The sequence below is a fragment of the Meriones unguiculatus genome, chromosome 5, assembly GCF_030254825.1.
Source record: "Meriones unguiculatus strain TT.TT164.6M chromosome 5, Bangor_MerUng_6.1, whole genome shotgun sequence".
NCBI lineage: Eukaryota > Metazoa > Chordata > Mammalia > Rodentia > Muridae > Meriones > Meriones unguiculatus.
Window position 1 is genome coordinate 106,912,010 of NC_083353.1, and position 22,534 is coordinate 106,934,543.

A 22,534-nucleotide genomic window follows, 5' to 3' on the forward strand; every position below is an offset into this window, starting at 1 on the left:
ACTGCCCACTTGGTGGGCTTAGGGGTCCCTTGTGAGTACCCTCACAACTCAGGTGTCCCCCACTGGCTGCCAGCACCACTGGCTAGGATACAATGCCTCTGCCTCTTTGGCCTCAGGGCTTGAGGCAGGTGCTCTGTTCAGATCTCCAGGCCCAATTGGCGGCTTCTGGCGTTCAGGTGGTGGGCCCTGTCAGTCATTGGCTGGCAGGCAGTGGGAGGTATTTAAGGCGAGAGCTTTGGAGGCCTGACACCTGAGCGAGCACCGAGCACCGGGTTTGCTGCTGTCTCAGCGCCATGGCTCCAGGGAGTGTCATTAGCGTCTCCTCCTCCTCCTCCTCCTCTTCTCCCTCTAGGGACATACCACCTCCTGGGTCATCTGAGTTCCCTGGGGCTGACAAGCCAGGTAAGAAGGGGAGTGGAATTCTGAATTTAGGCCAAGGTCTAGGTCCCTGAGAGCCCGGTGACAGCAGCTGAGAAGGTGCACGAAGGTAGAGAGGCGACTTCCCACCACACAGATGAAGGCCTGGTCCTGGAGGGGGATGAAGCTGGGTAACTCCGTTTCCTGGTTTGGAACTCACAGTGAAGAGTCCAGATAGGGGCTGTCTGTGGCCCTGACGCAGGATTCCTTAGGCTGGTGGCTTATAGTGGTGTTTTGCCTGGGTATGTATATCTGTGTGGAGGGGTTGGATCCGCGGGAACTGGAGTTACAGACAGTTGTGAGCTGCCACGTGGGTACTGGGAATTGAACCCAGGTCCTCTGGAAGAGCAGCCAGCGCTCTTGCTTTTCTTTCTACTTAAAAACTTTTTTTTTTCTTTTGAGTCTGGATTTTGCAAAGGATTTTGATAGCATCATTTCTGAGTTGAAAGCATTCACCTGTGGCTGGCAGCTCCTCCCGCTTCTCTCCCCCAAATCCTCCTTTCCTTTGCAGCTTTTCAAAGCCAACAGCCCATTTCAAAATATCCCTGGACTGCACGGCTCCTCCGTGTTGAGCATGCCGTGACCTTCAGGACGTCATCAAGGGTGTCTGTTGGAGGGTTCCATCATTGCCTAAGAAGAGCTGAACTGTAGCTATTAGCAATCGCTCCCTGCCTCACTCCACCTGTGTCTTGGGGGGGGTCATCCCACACACGGCTTTGCATCTGGCTTTTCCTCTTGCTTCCATTTAGAAGCTCGCCCTGTTGCAGTCGGTCCTAGTATGCCGTTGCGTTTACATGTGCGAGGTCACAGGCATTTGGCTGGCTTCTTTGGGCTCTTGGGAATAAAGACTCATGCACACTGAAGTCTTGGGCTAGCTGAGGGAGCCCAGGGCCTCATGCACACTCAGCATGTACTCTACCACTGTGGCCATACTCCACCATCCTCATGTCTTTGCTTACATTTTCACTTCGGGGTTGGGGGTGGGGTGGGGGGAGTGGCGTGTTCCTAGAAATGTGACTGTTTTTACTTTCCTTTCTCCGAAATCGGCTTCTTTCAAACATTTAAAAAAAAAAAAAATTTGTGTGAGCTGGGCACAATGGCTCACACTTGAGAGGCAGAGAAAAGTGGATCTCTTGAGTTCAAAGCCAACCTGGTCTATGCAGTGAGTTCCAGGCCAGGGAGAGCCTACATAATGACACTCTGTCTCAATCCCCCTCCCCAAGTGTGTGTGTGCGTGTGCGTGCGTGCGTGCGTGCGTGCGTGCATGTATGTATGTACACAGGCGTGTAGAGGTCGGAGGACAACTTTGTGAAATTGGTTTTCTCTCTCCACTGTGGGTTCCAGGGACCTGCTCAGATGGTCAGGCCTGGCAGCAAGGCTCCTTTACCTGCTGAGCCATTTTGCTGGTTCCCTTTATTTTTAGTTGTAGTATTCCATACACGAGGCCCCTTTCTTTCTTTTTCCTTAAATAATTTATTTTTATTTTATGCACTTTGGTGTTTAGCCTGTATGTCTGTCTGTGTGAGGGTGTCAGCTTTTGGGGTTACAGGCAGTTGTGAGCTGACGTGTGGGTGCTGGGAGCTGAACCCAGGTCCTCTGGAAGAGCAGTCAGTGTTCTTAACTTCTGAGTCAGCTCTCCAGCCCACAAGGCCATTTTCAAGGGAGTACATAATATACCTTGAGTGTGAGCATATTCCCCTAAATCCTCCCCCCTTTCCCCTTCTCATTCCTCCTTTGCTCTCTAGACAATTTTACTTCTACTTTCATTCCATCTGTGGTCACAAGATTTTAGATCTACAAAGTCTAGGAGCCACAGCTGATGCTAATATTTCGAGGAAAACTTCTGAGACTGGGAGCGAAGCAGGATGGGAGCAGCTGAGTCCCTCCTTTGTGCCCATCAGGCTTTGCGGTCCTCAGCTGTGGCTGCTTTTGCTTACCCATGGGGTTATCTCAGGCATGTGCCAGGCCTACCATTTCAGTGGGACATTTGGTTGCTTTGTTTCTTTGTCCAGTTGGATTTTGGGCTTGTGTATATCCCATTTTTGAAGTACCACCTTGTTCTGTAGCCCCGGGCGCTCTGGAAATAGCAATCTTTCCACCTCGGTATCTGGAGTCCTTTGGGTAACAGGTATGTCCCCGCCATGCCTGAATTTCCAGGGTGGTTGTTTTGAGTCCTTCCGAGTCTGAACAGGGCCCTACAGCATTTGGCAGGGATGTTGCCTTCCCAGTGTTTTGGTCCGAAGGGTCCTTGGTGCCTTCTTGTGTGTGAGAGAAGCCAACATGGGCCTCACTGAGCTCCCTGATCTGAGTCCATGTACAGCTGTAGATACTCTCGGGCAGCTCACCCATCCAGGATGGCCTCTTGGAGAGAATATTCTTCAAAAGGATGGGAACATGAGGAGGCCCGAGGAGACAGTGATCAGTGCAAGGCTTGCAGACTGGCAGTCAGAGACACTCACAGAGAGCTGGCTGTTCATGTGTGCTCTGCCAAAGCCAGGCCTTGATTGGGGTAGAGGGCAGGCTGGGTGATGCCCTACCATCTATCCCGTAGGTCCAATTCTCAGCAGAGTCCGAGTAGGCCAACGGAACCCACCGATGCTCCGCATGGTGCTGGAGGCCCTGAAGGCCAAAGAGAAACACCAGGGCACGTCAGTTGTAGCCATCAAAGTCTACATCCGACATAAGTACCCGACAGTGGATGCCGCCCGCTTCAAGTACCTGTTGAAACAGGCCCTGGAAACTGGCGTGCGTCGAGGCCTCCTTACCAGGCCTGCCAACTCCAAGGCCAAGGGTGCCACTGGCAGCTTCAAAGTGAGCTACAGACGGGGAGCGGGGGGAGGCCTTGGTGCAAGGGTTAGACATCAGACCCTTAGCACACACTGCTTCTCGCCCTAGTCCCCACCTCCACAACCCTCCGCTGACCCATATTGTGTGGTGTGGGAGCCTGGACGGTATCAGGCTCTCGGTGTGGCTTCTTGCCTATGTCCACCACGTACCCATGGACCCACAGCTTCTAGGGGAGATGACGGAGAAGTCTCTGCTAGCCACAGGTGATGCCTGTGGCTACTGGGAAGTCCCAACACCGGGGAGCTCTGCTGGAGACTGGTTGGCCTGTGGGAGGGCAGGTGGTTCGATAGAGACTCGATTGTACAGATCTGCGGGAAGCTGGGATTTTAGCCATGTCCCCTCCCGGGGGGGCATGGGAAGAGAAGATGAGGCAGAGTGAAGCTTAAAGCTAAGTGGGTGAGGACAGACACAGCCCCTTAGTGAGCAGTGGGGCAGTCCAGGGACGTGACAGGCTAACACCAGCTGAAATGTGATGAGGACCCCAGAGGTGGATGTGTCCCTTCTCACGACTCTCTTCTTAACCCTGTTGGAGACATGGCTAGCCCTTTGGTGTGCTCTGTGGGGTGCGGGGATACCCAGAACTCCCATTCTCACCCCCACCTCACACTCTCTCTTTAGCTGGTTCCCAAGGACAAGATAAAGGGAGCCTGTGCCCCGAAAGCTCGCAGGGGAGCCACAGATGCCAAGGAGACAGGTCCCAAGAAACCTGGGGAGCTGAAGAAAGACCAGGTCAGCAAGGCCAAGATGGAGAAAGCAGTCCCAAAACCAGGACAGAAGAGGAAGGCTTGTCCCTGCACAGCACCCACCTTGGAGAAGGCACCTAAGAAAGCCAGTAAGGCAAAACGGAGAGAGAATAGAACGGGCACCCTAAAGCCAGACAAAGCCACAGGGGCCCCTCCCATTGCTAACATAGGTGAGAAGGTCAAACATGGCAGGAGCAAGGTGCAGGTGGATGTCAGGGACAGGTGGTTGCCAGCAGCCACTGGGGGCGATGGGGAATAGGATGGGGAGGGCTTCCCTTTTTGAGAAGTGGGCCTTGAGTGCTAGACCTGGATAAAGAAAAGGAAGGCCTCATGGCAGCCCTGAGGCAGGGTCAGGGAAGGCTTCCTGGAGGAGGCAGCCCAGAGGCTTCTGTGCAAAAAGAAGCTGGGAGTGGTGGCTCACGCCTGTGGTCCCAGCACTCAGGAGGCAGAGGCAGAGGCTGAGGCAGGCGGATCTCTGAGTTCAAGGCCAAGACCAGTCTACAAAGCAAGTCCAGGACAGCCAAGGCTACACAGAGAAACCCTTTCTGGACAAAAAAAAAAAAAAAAAAAAAAAAAAAAAAAAAAAAAAAAAAAAAAAACCAGACAGACACAAAATTAAGAGCTGCAGTGGAGTTAAGAGAAGTCCAAGGGAGTTTTGAATGGCAAAGGGCAGGGAGCAGAGGGTGACAGTTTTAAGATAATTGAGGAAGCTGGTGCATACCCATAATCCTAGCACTTGGGGATGAGAGGCAGGAGGGTCAGAAGTTCAAGGCTACATTTTTAGCTTTATATCCAGTTTGAAATCAGCCTGGGTTTGCATGGGACCCTGTCTCAACCAACCCTACCCTCCTGCAAAAACAAAACGTAAGTACCACTATGGGCAGGTAGGCAACAAAGCTGAGGGGGCTGGTCTTCTCCCTGCAGAGGGGAGGCAGTTCTATTTCAACGTTCCCACCTTGAGTAGGGAGAGCATCTTGTCCAATTTTCAGATTGCAGCCGGAGACTCAGGGGTAAAACATCTGGCCCAGGTCACATGGCCTTTGGGTGTCCAGGTGACAATCCCAGACCTAGGCAGACTGGAAGCTCTAGAGGCCGTAGACCATTTGCCCCCTCACCTCACTACTCCTCTTCTCTTCCAGAGGCAGAGTCCCATAGAAAAACCAAAGAGATGTGTGAGAAAACAAAGCCTTCAGCCAGCAAGGTAGGTAGATGCCTATTTCCCTCTGGGGTCTCAAATCCTGCTGGGCTCTGTATGTAGGTTCTGGGAAGTGAGCTCTCTGCTGGCTGAGCCATCTCCCCACCACTGGGCTTGCTTTCTTACAGGCAAAGAATAGTGTTGCTTCGCTCACCAAAACGAAGATGGCAGCCACAGCCCATACCGAGACAGTTGTTGAGGGGCCTAGGATGGTATACAAGACCAACATGCCCATTCCTTTCCAGGACTTGGGACCCAAAGCACAGCCCATACAGAGGGTCAGAAAGACAAAGAATCCCGAGAACCCCAAAAGGCCCGCGCTACCCCCCAAGACCTCATCCAAGGCTCCTAGCAAAATGGCCGAGGCTAGTAGCTAGGACTATGGTTGAGGAGACGGCAACTCTGAGCTTTTATTCCCTAAAAAACTATCACATGTTTAATCATTATTTATCAATAAAGACTTCTTTTTGTTCACACATTAGCACACTGGACTGTGGGGCAGAGGGGGGCAGAGGTGGATTCTGAGCACTTGGGAGCCAAAGAGAGTAGAGCTGGATGTAGAGCCGCCGGCGTCTTTGGAAAGAGCCTCCCGGCTGCAGAAGGAGGGATGGAGGACTTGAGGGACCAGTGACCATTGCAAGCTTCCTCCTGAGTGCGACCGTGGACAAGCCTCAACCCAGAGAGACTACAGCTTGGGCAACCAGCACTGGTGTCCCTGGAGGGATGCACAGCTGGCTGCCACTGTAGTTGATTTAGTATGTATAGATGCAGGTGTGTCACGGTGTGTGTGTGGAGGTCAGACGACCATTTGAGGGAGTCCTCTCCTTCGACTTTGTGGGTCCTGGTGACCGAATTTGGGTTATCGAGTTCGGCAGCAAGCAACTTTGCCCAGTGAGCCGTCTTGCTAGCCGTCTAGATAGGGGAGGGCCACTGAACAGGGCCCCAAGTACGGATGGAAGCATATTTGGCAAGAGAAGGGGTGGGTTCAAAGGCCCTGAATGTGTTACTTTCCATGTTGATATGACAAAGTACTTGAGAGAAGAGAGTTTAGCAAAAGAGGGTTTATCTTGGCTCGTGGCTTCAAGGGACATAGTCCACCATGGCAGAAAAGGCACAGCAGGAGAGAGCGAGGTGATAGCTTACATTATAGCCAGGGAACAGAGAGGTGAGCAAGTGCTGACTCTTCGTTCGCTTTCTCCTTTTTACTCAGTGTGGGACTCGAGCCCACAGGATTTCCCACCAAAATTCTGGGTGGGTCTTCCCACTTACACCTCTCTGGAAGGAAATGCCCTCGAAGACGAGGCCAGAGGTGCTTCCCTAGGTGATTCCAAATCTAGTCAAGTTGGCCATCAACACCAACCATCCCAGGCCCTGGCGGCAGGGGTCTGTTTGACGCACCCTACGTGGCCATGGCCCAAAGGGTGAGGACAGGTCATGGGGACACTTGCCCTGGAGAGGTGGAGTTGGCTCCCTCTCCCTGAGTCCGAGTTCTGTTTTGCTTGACCCAGAGGGCAGGTGAAAATGATGGGACAAATCTGAGGCTCCAGCTTCAGAGTATGTGGGTAAAGTGTTGGCCACATAAGTGAATCCTGATTACCTACCTAGAAAGCTGGTGTCACACCTATAACCCCAGTGCCAGGTGGTAGAGACAGGAGGATACCAGGACCTCACTACCCAAACAGGCTGAAATGACAAGCTCCAGATCGAGGGAGAGAGGCTCAAATGTCTCCAAAAAACAGTGGTGGGCTGGAGAGGTAACTCGGTGGCTAAAGCACCTGCTCAAACGTGCCCTTTCTTCCCCAAGTTGGTCAGAGTGTTTCATCTTAACAAAAATCCTAATTTAAATGGGACCGTCAGGGTAGGCTGGCTAGCAAGACTAGTCCTATCGGTGAGCTCTGGGTTTGACTGAGACTGTCTCAGTGAATAAGGAGGAAGATATTGATGATTCTTTTTGTTTTTCAAGACAGGGTTTCTTTGTGTAGCCTTGGCTGTCCTGGACTCACTTTGTAGACCAGGCTGGCCTTGAACTCAGATCTGCCTGCCTCTGCCTCCCAGAGTGCTGGGATTACAGGTGTGCACCACCGCATCTGGCTGATGGACGATTCTTGACATCAACCATGGACCTGCCCATGCATGCCCCATGTGCTTACTCATACATATGTGTGCCTACAGGCATGCGAACACGCATACATACACAGAAGGGTGGGGCTGAGAGGAGGGAAGTGATTGAGGAAGCCAGCGTGTCCACCTCTGGACTCCACACGAGCACGCGCGCTCTGGTAGTTTTAACTTCTGAAAGTTCTTATATTTTCAGACATCCCTCCTGCTGTAGGGAAGCCCACGCCCCCCACCGAGAGCCTCGGCACCCAGTTCAGTCCTGCTAAGCTTCCGGTCGTTGCTGCCGTGGGCACGCACCACCTTCTAGCTCTCCCTGCCAGAAAGGGACCATGTCCTCATGACAAATGCCTGAGCAAATTGCTTGCTGCTGCTGCTGCTGCTCTTAGCGTCGGAACGTGGGGATGATGTGACGGGACTCACAGGTAGGGTCACAGGATGGGGCTGCTGGCGGGCAGTCTGCACCATGAAGGGCGTCACGAAGGATGGGCTCCATGGGTTGTCATAGTTGATGAGGAAAGATTAAAGAACAGGAGGAGATGGGGGCCCATAAGAGCACGGTCGACACACGTAGCCTGCTAGGGCACCCCTGTTGCAGCCCAGATGAGGGAAGAAATGGCCTTTAATACGGTGGGTAAGGCCTGGTGGCAGCCAGATGGAGAAATGGGATCGAAATGTCATGGTTCTGGGTGAGGTGGTGACGCGGTGAGTTGGAGGCAAGGATGCCTGAGGTGAGGATGCCTTGAAGGCCAACAGGGTGGCACAAAGGACAAGTGCGTCTGAAGGGCATTCTCAACTGTGAGGACACCTGGGAAGGCTGCAGACAGTACCAGGGAGTCCGAGTGCCCAGTATGGGGCCCGGGCCTCTCTGCTGCCTGCCGCTTCTCTCTGGAGACCCGCAGGAAGCTGTGTCTAGTTCCGCTGGCTCCCCGGGGTATCCGTAATGTGCCTGTCAGCAGGCCCTGAGGGGCACCCGGCAGATGGCAGGCTGGCACTTCCCAAGCAGAAGCTGGGCTTTTGCCTCTCCCCCTGCACGGTGAGGCCTGAGGCTTCGGAGACAGCCTGTAGCTTCTTGCCTCCAGGAGCTAGGACCCACCAGCCTCGCACCATCTCAGAGACTTGGGACACCGTCCTCATCTGTGGCGTTTCCCCGGACTTTGCAATCTTAGCTGGGTACCCATGGCTGCCAGGTGTGTCTTTGGGGTCCCAGGCAAGGACTGCAGCGAGCGAGCTCTTGGAGGTTGCCCACCTGGCAACGCTAGTGACCCTGGAAACTAGATCTGTGCACAGACCCCCTTCTGAATGTCAGCAAGGAGCTGTATGTTAATGAGACGTGCAGCCAGACTGTGGAATATTTAATGACTTGAAAGATGCTCCTGACATATTGTTGCGAAAGGGAAAAGTCAGGTTTCAGAATGGAGCATGCACTGATCCATCTTCACTCCTGGCCCCACTCAGGCAAGAGTGTTCTGGCCTTGTGTGACGGTCCCTGCAAGCATGAGGGGCTTTTGTTCTCCTGGGCTTTTTGTGGTTGTATTTTTTGTCCAGGGATTTGTGAATCCATTCTGGAGTCACACCTCTTCAAGGGGGAAGAAAAAAAAAAAAAAAACACACCAAACCCATCAAATCTGCCAATAATTGAAATTAGAAAATCTGCTCCTTAATAAGAATCCTCAGCATCAGAGAGCTGAAAGATAAAGATGGCTTCTCTACCCGCAGCCGGCACAGGAGAAAGCTATTTTTGGTGTGAGAGGTTGTTCACTTTTTTTTTTTTTTGAGCTGGTAAATTCTAGGTTGGGTCTTGGATTTTGTCGTTGGGAGTTTTTGGTCCTGGCTCACTCTTGGTGAGCACGGAGGGGACTTTCCTTTTTGATGAGCTATTACTTAGGCTGGCCCGGCCACGCCCTGCTTCTGGGAAGAGCCTCACTGGCTGAGCCCTGAGGAGCTGGGGGCCCAGGTGGGTCAGTGGGTACCACTCCAGGTCAGATGTGCTGTGCTCAGGCGCTGAAACCGCTGTGGAAAAGAGTACAGGCCGCAGCTGTACTCTCGGGGAAACTGATTCCTTGCCTCAAACGTGGGGTGTAAGTTCTAAGACCAGAGGAGAGATTTGGGGCACGAGTATGGTCATTTTGGACCGTCCTCCAAGTTGGAGATGGAACTCGCCTGGGGGAACTTGGGTAGGGAGAAAGGGATCCAGCTGTCCAGTCCTCATTTTGGCCTTCCTGGTGATGTCACCTCTTGAAACCTTTCAACCCCCTTGACACTGTTTCTACATCTCCGAAATGAGGGGGTCAGAATGTCTGCTTCTCTTAGGTTTGAATAAAGACAAGGATGTGGGGGCTGGGTGTGGCTCAGGTGAGAGTGTAAGCTTAAACCAGAACAGGGCTCTGGGTTCCAGGCACAGCACAGATGTGAGGGGCGCCCACTCGGAGGTAGTGCGTGAGGTGGCAACACCTTCCTAGGTGTCAGGGCTGTCCACAGGGTGCACACAGAAGCGAGGTCTGCCCCTAGGCCGTGCCTAAGGCAGTCAGGCTCTGCACTTCCCCTCTGCCATAAGCAGGATGAAGAGACAGCCCTAGCTGCCCCCTCGGCCGTCTCAGGACAAAGGCTGAAGCCCATAGTAGGTTTTCCCGGCAGGCTTTTATTATAAAGAATGTTCCAGAGAGTCCCAGCCTTCCCCTCCAGCCCAGCCCCCTTGGGCTCTGAGCCAGTCCCAGCAGCTATTGGAGGCTGGCCTGTGCTGGGGACAGAAGAGTAGTTTCTGTCCCCTGAAACAGTCATTTCCAGTGTCGCACCGGGAGCCCCTGGGGATCTGCGCAGGTGGCATCCATTCACAGTTGGTGCATAAGTTGTTTGTTTTAATATATAAAAGATTTTTTTTCTTTAAAAAAAAAAAAACAAAAAAACAAAACAAAACAAAAAAAACGACAAAAAGTGGTGCTCTTTAGAAACACTTCCAGGAAGATTGGGTAGTCCAGCTACAGCCCTGCATCCTCACCTTTCCTGGGGACCAGGAACCCCCAGCCTGTCCCCTTCTCTCCACCATCCTGTGGGCAGTGGGCACTGCCCATGCTGCCACTGGCCAATGGAACAACAGACATCTGACTCTGCTTGGAACTGTTGGTGGCCAGGGCCCCCTCTGGATGAGGGACACAGGAAACTGCTTGGTGGCTGAAGCAGAAAGCAATGGCAAGCTCCCCTCTGCCAGGTGGATGAGGTAGTGTTCTGGGGTAATGGCCACCCCTCCCAATGTGTGCTGAACAGCCTGAAAGACAGTGGGCAGGCAGGCCTGGTCCAGGCTGTCCTGGTTGGCAGGGAAAAGTCTCATCAGGGACTGGCAGCGATATTCAAGGCCTCCATCCCAGGGTCAGGTCTGGGGCAGGTAGAAGGGACAAAGGTGGCCCAGGGGACAAGGCTGAGAGCTCTGCAGCCAGGCACTAAGAGGCCGTTGTCGTCCTTCCTACCCCAACAGGTTCCTCTTTGTCAGCTCCCAGCCCGAGGAGAAGGTATGGGGAAGAAACCAAGCAGAGGCCCAAGTGGCCTGTGCTGTCCCCCTGGCAGTAGCTCCCGGTCACTCTTCTGCCTCAGGCCTCGCTGTAACACTCATAGATATTGTTTTCCATCAGAGCCACCACCTGTTCAAACTTGTGCTGTAGCTGGGTCCTGCGGGCAGTGGGGTTGGCCTCCAGGGCAGCCATGATCTGAGGGGAGGCGCAGTGGGTCAGTTGTGCTATGCCTTAGATCCCGGGAGGGCACCCAGTGACCTCATCAAAGGGCCGATACCCCAGCAGAATCTAAAATGGGAAGTTCGTTTTTATGGGCTGAAGCGGGGAAATCTCAGGATAGGGTGACTCACCTGAGGGCGATATCTCTTGGCGTATTTATAGATCTCGGCCATGGCCACATTTGTGTTGAACTCGTTCTGGTATTTCTATAAAGGTGGGGCAAGAAGAAAGGGAAGGTGTGTGTGTTGGAGACAGGGCTGCTCTGGGTAGCTTTGGCTGCCCTGAAACTCAAGTCTGTAGACCAGGCTGGCCTCCCAGAGATCCACCTCCTGAGGGCTGGGATCAAAGGTGAGCTTCACCACCAACCAGCGAAAGCGAAGTTTACCTCTATAGATGAGGAGCCAGCCCACTCGCTCCCCACAGCCCTGCTGATAGATGATTCCAACCTCCCACACCTTCTGGGGTACACTCCACCCCACCCTTGGACTTTGGGAAAAACATTTTAATGAAGGTGAGGGCAAAGGAGGGAAACCGAAGCCTCTTGCCCCATCCTGATGGGTGCTGGCTGCCCCTCCCAGGCCAAGGACATGTTACTGTGTCCTTGCCTAGGGCCCCAAGGCCACCTACCCGAGACTCCTCGGCCAGGTGTGCATTCATTTCTTGCTCGCTGAGTGGTGTCATATCCTGGATCTGTTTGTAATAGCGCTGTACGATCTTCCGGTACTCGGGGATCTCCTTCGCGTACAGAAGCTTGTTGGTGGGTGAGTCCTGGGCAGGGAGACCCCAGCAAGTTGGTTGGCTGAAAGATGGACTTGTCCCCACTGTCACCTAGAGAGCCTTAGTGGGTCCTTAGCCATGGCTAGACAAGCCCGACTCAGTCAGACTTTGGGCCAGGGACCCGTCTAGTCCTCCCTCTTGCATGGAGGCCTCGCTCCACTGTGTTGGTGACCCGCAGGGGGGACTTTCATTTAATGGGAAGAGCTCCCAGGCTGTGTGCCAGTGGCCCTCTGCTGCACGCAGCCTGCAGCCTGTCTTGTTTACACCCTTATTAGGGTGATAAGATTTGGTGGCGGAGATGGTTGGAAGCTGGCTCCTGGCTTCGGGAATGGTTCCCACCCTGCACTAACACCCCTAAAAGCACCATGTGCTGAGTACGTTGGCAGCTCTTTGTTGTCACGGGATGCCATGTGTGAAGTGGTGACATTTCCTTTCCCTTGTGGGCTAGAGGCAGGGCCCTGCCCTCACCCCAGAGTGCCAGCCTAGCTAGCGAGCCTGGGGGTGCTCACAGACTCACAAGTCCTCTGTGGCTTTACCTGCTGAGCCACCATTTCCTCTGCCCTTGGCAGGTGCCTGTGTGGTTTCCTCTGGCCCGCCACCTGCGTTTTGCCCACCTCGAATGACTCCTGCAGAGTTCAGGCGAGGCCCCCTCCACCCCTCTCCAGGAGCAGCCGGAGGCGCTAACCTTGCCCAGCTGCAGGTCAGAGATGGAGCAGGCATCGATGAAGGCCTGTGCGATGACGGACAGGCAGGCGTCAATGTGGTCTGTCTTCTCTATGTCGAAGACAAACTGGGGGTTTTTTAAGATGTTCACCCAGAAGCGGAGGGGGAGGCTGTGAGACAGGGACAGTGGGGGTGCAGGGGTTTAGTCGAGGCGGGGAGGGCTGGGGAGGCAGACATGCCAATTCTCACAGCCCCTTTGGCCTCCGGGCATGTCGTCCTTCCCCTGCCAGCTACAGGCCAACCCTCACCCCAGAGAGCCTCCCTCCCCCTTGCATGCTAGACTCCTGGTTCTCATTAGAAGCCCCCACCCTGCTGCCTGTGTCCATGCTCCTCCCCCCACTCAGCCTCGCACGCAGCAGGCAGGGCTGGCTGTCCTCAGGAGGCCAGAGAGGGTTGGGGACAACCCCCTGCTCAGCCCTGCAGAGCCTGGGGTGCCTGTCCCTCCACCCCTCCTCCGCCAGCAGGGAGAAAGCTGCAATTGAATTTGCACAGGCATTTGTCTGAGGGTCAGGCTCAGAGTTTGGGGACTTTCTTGGTAGGGTGGTATGTGACCCCAAAAAAGTGAAGATGGGACTCAAAGGAAGCTCTGAACTGGGTGTGAGTCAGAGACAGTGTGCACTGCCAATTCCCCTTTGGGCCTGGATGGCTGCTGCTCCAGAGGCCTTTGTTTCCCTCTGAAAGGTGGGACATGGGGGGAGGGGGGCTGACAATATATATGATGCTTTTTGGTTCTATAGAGGAGAACCTGCAGCACAGAGAGCTAAGCCTCTCACCAGAGACCACACAGTATGGAAAATGGCAGAGGAAGATCTGACTCTAGACTGCTGGCATCCGGGCCAGGCTCCGCCTCTTGGTGCCCCAGCTGTCCTGATCCGTCACACCCTTTGTGCCCCATCCCACAGGCACTACCTGTTGGTCTTCCAGATGTGCAGGGTGTCAGGGTCGGAGATGCCCCTCTTCTCCGCCTGCTCCTCTAGGAAGTCAAAGAAATACTTGACGGCCAGTGGGGGCTTGTCCTCCCGGATGCTCAGGATGGCCTTGAACAGGTCGTCCAGGAACTTCTGCAGCGTGCCCTGCAGGGAAGAGGTGGGGCATCAGCCCAGCCTCCCGGCCACTTTGAGCCTCAAGATTCCTGACCGAGCTCTGTCCATGATACTTTCTCAGAGGGGCAGAGGTGCTCAGCAAGGCCCTGGGAGCAGAGTCTTGTGACCTGAGGATGTGGAAGTGGCCCCTGGGTCCTCTGCTGCTCACTGGGTGGCAGAAAGAATACACATGCTTCTCCTTGGAGCACAGGGACAACCCCTCCCCCACTTCACAGGGGTGCAGACGGAGGCTGGGCCCACCTTGGTCGACAGCAGGCGGGTCAGGTAGATCTCTGGCAACACTTTCTTGCGGTGGCTCTGCCGGTGGGACTTCTTGGGCTCTGCCAGCTCATCTGTAGGCAGCACCTGCGAGGTAGAAAGGGTTGGTACCCAGCCCAGGCACCCTCCTCGGACGCCCCATGGCAGTCTGCCCTGTGCTCCCAGGCCCCCAGCTGACCCCTGTTCCCTCACCCACTCTGGCTTTTCCCAGGGCCTAGGAGCACTTTCCTGGAGGCTCAAGAAGGCAGAAAGCCAAAGCCACGCCCAGCGAAGCCTGCTCCCCAGGGCCCAGAGGCTGGGCACTCACCAAATGGAAATACTTTTCTGTGTCCAAGTCTTTCACTGCAAAAGGGAAACACATAAACAAATGAGGGGATGGGGAGGGTAACCCAAGTCGGGGTGGGGGGAAGAGGGTGAGCTGGGGGGAAGGGGGAGATGGTTCTCTTTGCACTTCAGAATGGGAGAGGGAGAGCTGGGGAGATGGTTCTCTTTGCACTTCACGATGGACCCCGGGGCCCCCCAAGGACCTGGGCCTGGGGCATGTAAGGGCGTGGTCTGGAGCCCAAGGAAGCCCACAGCAGCAGCAGGCCTGGCCGTGGCCGGGACCCCTTGGAGGTACGTGTGCCCTCCTAGGGCCCTGCTCCAGCTGCTGGAGGCAATCAGCTTTGTAACAGCAGTGTAGAGGTAGTGGTCCCCCCAAATCTCAGTTCCCTCCAGCACAACTCAGAAAGGGCCCAGGGAGGTAGCCCTCTCCCACCCTGCCTGGATCGACCCCACCCCCAGCAGCACGCCCTACCTCGGCCCAGGGTGGTGTCCTTCTTGTCCGTGAGGCTCATGGCTAGGGAGGCGCCCTCAGGGATCTACCAGTGGAGAGATGAGGTTAGAGGTCAGAGGTTAAAGAGGAGAGGCGGCGGGGCGGCGGGGTGGCCGGGTCAGCTTAGGCACCTTATAGTGGGCCAGCGTGTTCAGTTTCTTACGGCCGTCCTCCACCACGGACGTGTCATCCAGGTCTCGCAGGACGTAGCTCTGAGTGCTTGAGGCAAACCATTCTGGGGGAGAAGAGAGGGCATCAGGGCTAGGGAAGTGCTGGCCCCAAGGGCAGCCATTAGCTTTCCATTCTCCTAGACTCAGAAGCAGGCCACACCCCTCCGGGAGCCCAGCTGTTCACCCTAACTGTCCAGAGTACAGGGCAGGCCCTGGCGCAGTGGGAACTTTAGAAAGAGTTTCTGGTAAGCGGCCTGACTGTGACTCCTACACATCCTTCAAAACCCAACCCCCAGGTCCCCTTTGAGATGCTTTTCTTGATTGCTTTTCGCTGTTGCCCACAGCTGCAGAAAAAAATTCTTCCTCCCGGGGAGCCCCAGGGTCTTGACTAAGACAGGGGAAGAGGCTGCAGTGGCCAGCTGCCAGGCACGGCGGCTGGCCCTTGCCCACCGAGGTCCACGTCCTCTGCCCGCGGCCACTGTGAGTAGGGCACGTTCTTGCAGAAGGCTTCCAGGATCTTCTCCTTCACCTGCGTCAGCGTATCAGTGTCCATGGCCCGCACACTCAGTGAATCCATACCACAGCCCTGGAAGGACACGTTCAGGTTCTGCGGGAGAGAGGCGGGGCGTCAGCCAAGGGCCACCATCATTGTAAGGCCCGGTGACCCAGCCGGGGAAGTCTGGTCAAGACTGGAGGCCAGGACGGCCCAGCTAAGAACGCCCGCCCACTGATGGACCAGTGCCCTGGCCCTGGCTCACCCGGGGCTTGGCCTCAATGTTCTCCCTGAGCAGCCACTCCTCATTGAGCGTGTAGCGGGCTTTGCCTGTGATGGCGTCGATGGAACCTTTGTTGATCTGCTGCTTGATGGCGCATAGCAGCAGGAAGAACGGCTCGCCTACTGTCTCCTGTGAGCAGGGGGCGGGTGGGGGTCAGGACCTCGTCTCAACACTCTGCCCTCTGTGTTCCAGCCCCCAAGCTCCCCTCCTGCAGATGCTGAGGCCCGAACCCCCTCCAGGGTGTCCCCACTGCACCCCAGCCACGTACCCAGGGACCAGCCATCCTCACTGAGGCTCAGAGAGGGCAAGCACCCTGCCCTGTGATGCTCAGAAGGGACAAGTGCAACTGGACTTGAACTGCGGGCTCCTAGGCCTGAGATGAAGCCTTTCTACGAAGTTGGAGCCTGCCCAGGTATGGCTGAGTGGAGGCAGGACTGAGAAGCCTCAGGGAAACGCAAGATGAATGCCTCTAGAAGTGTCGGCCCAACCAGGCTTACCATCCCACCTCCTGCTATGGCCACTACCACCACCAAAGCCTGAAGCCAATCCTCCTCATCACTCTAGGCTGGTGTCCAGCTGTTCTGTGGATGGGCCTACAGAACTACCCATGGTGAATAGGTTTGGAGGAAAAATTAAGTTCGTAATAACATCAGGCTGCTTTGGCAGCAGCTTTGAGGCAGCTGCCAGCTCTGCTTCCTGCTGTCCTGGTCTGGCCTGGACTCACCAGCATCCCACTGTCTGGCAGGGCAAGGCCAGGCTAAGGTCACCCACAGTGGCTAAGAAACCTGGGTCCAGAGTCTACAGTGGTCCCTGGTGTTCTCAGAATGTGGCTTCCCCCCTAGACTCCCCATTTCTTTTCTACTCTCTGACCCATGGGGGTCCTAGGCTGGGCTGCTGCTCCGTTTGACAAAACGGAGGTACAGAGAGGGTAAGAACTTGTCCAGAACCAGTCACGAGCCCAGAACAGTTAATGTTTTGGTTCTGGGTCCAAAACCAGGCCTCTGCCATCATGGGGATTTGTGATGTCCTGACTGGCCTGACTCCAGACAGAGGTCCGGGCTGCCGAGAGCTCTGTGATGTCCCTTCCTCCTGCTCTTTGCCCACAAAGTCCCCTATACCTGGACTGCACTGTTGGCCCTGTGTCCCCTTGGTTCCTTCTTCCCACTGAGCCCTCAGGGCTCTCGGTGAGTCACCTGCCCCAGGAAACCCTCTTGGCTTTTTCCACCCCATCGTCGGCCAGACTGGGCTCTGTTCAGCACTTGAAGTTTTGCTTCTGTGCTCCCATCCCCTAAGGACTGCAGGGACCTGATGCTCCTTCAAAGACCCCATCCCCAGGACTAAGGCTATGGGACAAGCTGCTGCCAGCCCCCCTGGGAATGCCGTGCGCCCCCGTAGGTGGCGAGCCACCTCTCCGAGCTTCGAGTTTTCCACCTGCCCAGAGGAATCCGGGCAACGAGATGCTACCCCCTCCCTACAGCACAGGCCTTCCTGGGGTTACGTCCGCCGGGCGGGGCTCCTGGGAGGAGAGGTGCCTCACCCTCAGGCAGCCATACATGCAGATGGACATCCAGTTGGTCAGCATCTTCTCCACCACGGACTCGGTGCGCCGCAACATGAGCTTGGGGTTCTTGGCAGCCGAGGCGTCGATGAGGTCCACCAGCAGCTCCTTCATGATGCTCGTATAGTACTCCAGCTTGCCGTGCAGGGCGATGGTCAGCAGCGATGCCAGGCTGCACCTGCAGGTACCCAGCGTCAGGGAGGCTGAGCCGCCTCCTCCATGGACTGGGGTGGCTCTCCCCGGCCAGGACACTCTGCCTACTGTGGGGCAGTGAGGAATGCCTGGGGGGGGGGCGGGTGTCCCAGCGCCTGCGGTTTGATTTTCAGTGGGTGACAGCTGCTCTGGGGATGTGGCTCCAGCTGGGGACCCCTATTGTCCCTGCGCCTCCGGCGGCCTGACCTGTCCCGCACGGCGAAATCCTTCTGCTGCTCCAGAGCGTGAACGAAGATGATAAGGAAGTGCTTGTTGTTGAGCAGAGAGGAGAACAGGCTGATCCCCTCCTCCATGCTGGGCCGACAGTGTTCAGGGATCTGTGGACGTGGAAGGAATTGGTGCTGTGTGTCCCAGGAGGCCCCCCCACCCCAACCCCGTGCCCGTGAGGGTTATTCAGATGCCTCCTGGAATAAGGCCTTCACTGTATGCCACTCGAGAGGGCTTCCTAACTTCTCCTGCCGGAGAGCGGTGGAGGGGCACTCGGAGGGGCAGGGGTGGCTGGAGGGAACCTGTCATCCACTCCGTGTGCCACTTCCTGTCTGTAACCAGTGGGTGGCATGAGATCACACGCCCGTGCTCTCCGCTGCCTGAATGCCTCCCGGAAAGGTGGACTGACTACCAGCTGAGGATTCGGATCACAGAGTGCACGCGTGGAGGCCCTCGGGGGCCAGGACACTCACGTTCCACTCTCCCAGCAGAGGGTGGGTTTCCTGTGGCGGGGAGCTGCCCTGGGAGTTGAGTGTCTGCGAGGGCAGCACGTACCGCTCTTCATAGAGGGAGGAGCACTGTGGAGGGAGAGCAGTGCTGTTAGCGGTGCACAGTGCCTGGCGCCGCCCCCACATGGAGGAGAGTGGCAGGGTCACACGGTGTCTGGGGACCCAGGGTTCCCTAGAGGGGCACAGGGACTCGAGGCTCAGGTGCAAGCAAGACGCTGAGACAGGCAGGCTGCTAAGTTCTGAGGTTGGGAAAGGCTGCAGGAGCGTCTATTACATGGCGGGTTAATGCCCGGGGAACAGTAAACCCACGGACCCTGGACCACCAAGAGGAAATGTGGGGACTGAGAAGTCTGGCAGGGACCTGGGAGAGTCCTTGGCCCCCAGCTCAGCTCCCTCAGTGAGGGGAGAGGCGGTAGGGGTGGGGCATGACAATGACCTTCCATATAGAAAGCTAAGCATCAAGTAAGCGGAGGAAGGGAACCAGAATGGCTACAGAGAGGAGAGCAGGCTCCCACAGTGCCCTGATCTAAACTCCTCGTGGCAGCCAGCGCGCAGCAGCCAGCACGCGTCGGAAGGCGTGTGTGTACCTTAGGGAAGAAGGTGCGAGTCACAAAGTGCTTGTACTCCAGGAAGGGGATGCCCTGGCTGCGGTTCAGCTCCTTGGTGAGATCCGTCATGTCTGTCTGCAGCTCCGCAAAGCCTGTGGGACGGCCCGGCACCCGTGAGCGGTCCCGAGCCCCACCCTACGCGCGCGTGCGCGGCACTACCCGACCCTGGCTCCCACCTTTGCGGATCTCCTCTCGGATCTGAGACTCCATCTCTTCCATCTGCAGCAGCGTCTTCTGCCAGTAGCGCTCCGCACGCCGGCTCTTGGTGCAGAAGACGAACAGGGCTGTGGGCAGCAGAGGGGCGGGCGGCTCAGGTCCCCAGGGCCCGTGAGAAGGCAACCAGTGGGCACCTGCTGTTAGCAGGTTGCGGGCCTGGAAGAACAGGCTCTAACCATTGGCCTACTAAGGCAGGAGGCAAGCAGGTGTCCTCAGTCCTGCTGTCTGTCCCTCCCTGACAACACAAGCCGGCAGGGCTTCTCTTAGAAAAGGAAACGTGTCAAAATGCAGTCATCAGGGGCTTTCTCTGGGTCAAAGAATTAAGGGCAATTTGCTGCTTCTGCCCTAATGTAACTTGTGAGCTAAACTTTTCAAAATAGTATATAGCACCTGCCTTTCTTGGGAGGGATGTAGTATCCATTGGCATAAATACCTCTCTATTGGATTGTATTTTTAGGAACAAAACATCCGTTCATCTTCCTCCTGTTCTCCCTCGTAGCTTTTTAAAAATATATTGAACACAGTAATTGAAATTAAAACAAGGGAGCAGGGGGAAAGCGCACACTTGTGCAAACATGAGGACCTGGGTTCGATCCCTAGGGCTCACATGGAAAAGGACACGGCGGCACGAGCCTATAATTTGAGGGCCGGGAAGGCAGAGAAAGGTGAAATCGGTGAGCTCCGGGTCCCAGCGGGACATCGTACCTCAAACAACAGATGACAGCCACTGAGGGACGACACCTCTGGCCTCCAAACACCCACACCGTATACTCCATCCATTTCCAGGCCAGGGTTCTACTGTCTGAGGGAGATCCTTACCCAGTAAAGCAGCTGTCTTCCATTTCTTTCCTCTCCCAGACAACCACTAATCATTTTGTCTCTATGGCTTTGCCTCTTCTGGATACTCCAAATAACAGTTGGATAATATGTAGTTTTCTCGTGTCTTATCTTTTTCATTTTCCCTGTTTTCAACGCGCCCATCTACGCTGTGGGATATACTGGCCCTTCATTGCTTTTTATGGCTGAAAACTCCATTGTATGGACATACCACATTTTAATTACCCATTTACCATCTGATGGCCATCGGGTTGTTGTGACCTCTTGATTATCCATCGGGTTGTTGTGACCTCTTGATTATCGTAAGGAATATTGCTACAAACCTCTGTATACAAGGTTTTATGTGGACATGCTTGCCTTCCTCTTGAGTAGCTGCCCAGGTGGGGATTTACTGAGCCATCTACACCTAACAACTGTTAGGAACTGACAGGCCATTTCCCAAGGCAAGTGTACCTCTGTGCCCCGAGAGGTGTAGGGGTGCTCTGCTCTCTGCCACGTTGAGTATATTACTCACACAGGATCGTCTCCCCTAGACTGTCTTTCTTCAGTAGCCCCAAAACTCCTCTGCCTTGCATCCTTAGCCTGAGCACAGAAGATCCCAGCAGTATCTGGCACCACCTGTCCCACCTCGGGGTGCCTAACGGTACCCACGCCTCAACCACGGCCACTCTCCGAGGGATTCCATATACCCTCCTGACTACTTACCAACCACAGAGAGCAGCAACAGGACGCTGCAAATCACGATGGACACCACGATGGCCGTCTCGCTGCCCCCCAGCTGCAGTGTAGCGATGGTCTGGTTGAAGTTCCCCACCTGGATCTGCGCACAGCGGGGGTGGGGTCAGGCTTTGCTAGAGCCATGCCTCCGCTGGCTGTGTGCCCACAGGCAAGCGACCTGACTGATCTGAGCCTCACAGGTAACAGACAACCACAGGAACCTCCCAATCAATGCGGTCCAGAGTCTGGTCCAGAGGCCTACTTGGTACAGGGCTGTGATGGTGACCCCTGGGAGGGGTCACAGAGAAGCTCATGGGGTCTGGCCACTGTCCTGGGACCAGGTAAGAGGTAAATCAGCAGGAGGTATGCAAGCAATGACTGACAGGCCGCACTCTAGGTGGGGCGCCAAAACAGATGGGAGCCAACCAATAGCTTCTGGCACTAACCGATGGACTTGGGCCTCAGTTTCCCCATCTGCCAAGGGTATTAAAGCTCTGCTTTGCCGGCGTGAGTTATCGAGTATGAAAACACTTGGAGACATCAGTGCCTGGAAGCCTGACCTGCCTACCTCCGGAAGCCCCGCCCACTCACCGTGATGGGCAGCTGTCCTTCAGCTGTGCCCAGCGACTCATTCACGGAGCAGTGGATGACCCTGTCTGAGACAATCTGGATGTCGCAGGACACCTGGCCAATCTTGATGTGGTACTCGTGGCTCTCGAGCCCCAGGCTGTCTTGCTCCTTCTGTGGGTGAGGAGGGAGGGATGCTGGGATAGGGGTGGAGTTCCCAGGTCAGCTGACCCCCCCCAACTCCTCATCCTCCCAGCCAGGTGCTCACGTGGATGACGAGGGTGAGCGGCTCGCCAGGGTGATGCTTGATCCACTTCTCCCTCTTGGCGGTGGAGAACTGTGGGTTTGGGAGGTAGTCCATGCGGAACCGGCTGCCCCGCTGTGCCTCGGCAGGGTCCAGCAGCTCCTCCGCCGCCTCGTCGGCGTACGCTCGGCCATTGATGAAGAAATCCACGGGTGCCGAAGCATTGCTCAGGGCTCCGGGAGACGGGCAGGTGATGAGCGTGGAGTTGAGAACCTTGCAGAACTGCAAGGTCGGGGCAGCATGAACCCATTGGGAGTGGAGGATTGAAGAGTGACAGTGAAGAAGAGAGACAGAGATGTTGAGGCCGAGGGGAATAGACGTAGTCAGGGCCCTGGCCTCAAGGCCCCTCCCCCATCTTCCCTGCCCGCTTACCGTGGGCTCCCGGCCAATGTGGTGAACAGCCATGGAGAAATTCTGGACCATGTGGAAACGCTCGCCAGCCACGGTGATGGTCCTGCCGCCGCTGAGGGAACAGCAAGACCTGTCAGGCGCCCCGCGGCCCCGACCCTGAGACGCAGAGGGCACGGTGGCTCCTGACCTCACCTGACGGGGCTGCGGCCTGGGCGGATGGCGGTGATGACTGGGTTCCGCATGTACCAGAAGCTGAGGTTTCCATGCACACAGCCCCGGCCCTCGAAGCGCACACACACGGGCACTGGAGCCGGCAGGGCACCTCCGGGCACAGTGCAGGTGATGCTGGTGGCCGTGCGCCTGCGGAGACACGAGCAATGGCCCTTGCCGGTGCTTGCTTCCCCCACTGCAGGTGGCCCAGCCTCGTCTTCCCTGGTTCTGTACAAATTCTCCCTCCTGCTGCCACACACTGGCTCAGACATCTCCCTTCTCCTTCCTTCCCGGATCCACCCCAAGCCAAGAAGGGACAGAGCGAGGTATGCTCGGCTGAGACCTAGGGGGTGACACCCACCCCACAGCTGCCAGGCTGTGGGCGCGGCTTACGTAAGCTCCGTGCAGGGGTCCGTGTCATTCACCAGGACCTGGAGCATAGAGCCCACGTGGAGGTCACTGCCGTGAATGGTGATCCTTGTGCCCCCCGCCTTAGGACCCATGGAAGGCTCCAGGGAGTGGACCACGGGCAGCTGGGGAGGAGGAGCGGAGTTAGGCTGTGGCCGCAGGCTCG

The 22,534-nt window shown here is 56.0% G+C and overlaps 2 protein-coding genes across 2 annotated transcripts in view; one reads left to right on the forward strand and one right to left on the reverse strand.

Moving 5' to 3' along the window:
• The first annotated feature begins 293 nt into the window (after positions 1-293).
• On the forward strand, positions 294-5,604 carry LOC110550811 (histone H1.8). Its single transcript, XM_021641009.2, has 5 exons — positions 294-402; positions 2,969-3,228; positions 3,883-4,212; positions 5,149-5,208; positions 5,331-5,604. Exons 1-5 carry the CDS (start codon positions 294-296, stop codon positions 5,577-5,579), a joined length of 1,008 nt encoding a protein of 335 aa, XP_021496684.1. The 3' UTR covers positions 5,580-5,604.
• A 4,334-nt stretch (positions 5,605-9,938) lies between these two features.
• Positions 9,939-22,534, reverse strand: part of Plxnd1 (plexin D1) — a 39,374-nt gene continuing 26,778 nt past the window's right edge. Inside the window, exons 15-36 of the mRNA XM_021641008.2 lie at positions 22,354-22,493; positions 21,943-22,110; positions 21,772-21,862; positions 21,364-21,621; positions 21,120-21,269; positions 20,517-20,631; positions 18,935-19,042; positions 18,738-18,850; positions 18,115-18,219; positions 17,621-17,751; positions 17,201-17,399; positions 15,646-15,792; positions 15,338-15,494; positions 14,849-14,952; positions 14,700-14,763; positions 14,211-14,245; positions 13,886-13,990; positions 13,452-13,615; positions 12,505-12,652; positions 11,670-11,810; positions 11,174-11,248; positions 9,939-11,018 (exon numbers count right to left, since the gene is read on the reverse strand). Of these exons, the coding sequence (XP_021496683.1) occupies positions 10,902-11,018; positions 11,174-11,248; positions 11,670-11,810; positions 12,505-12,652; positions 13,452-13,615; positions 13,886-13,990; positions 14,211-14,245; positions 14,700-14,763; positions 14,849-14,952; positions 15,338-15,494; positions 15,646-15,792; positions 17,201-17,399; positions 17,621-17,751; positions 18,115-18,219; positions 18,738-18,850; positions 18,935-19,042; positions 20,517-20,631; positions 21,120-21,269; positions 21,364-21,621; positions 21,772-21,862; positions 21,943-22,110; positions 22,354-22,493 (2,835 nt within the window). The 3' untranslated portion in view covers positions 9,939-10,901. The remainder of the gene's footprint in view (positions 11,019-11,173; positions 11,249-11,669; positions 11,811-12,504; positions 12,653-13,451; positions 13,616-13,885; positions 13,991-14,210; positions 14,246-14,699; positions 14,764-14,848; positions 14,953-15,337; positions 15,495-15,645; positions 15,793-17,200; positions 17,400-17,620; positions 17,752-18,114; positions 18,220-18,737; positions 18,851-18,934; positions 19,043-20,516; positions 20,632-21,119; positions 21,270-21,363; positions 21,622-21,771; positions 21,863-21,942; positions 22,111-22,353; positions 22,494-22,534) is intronic.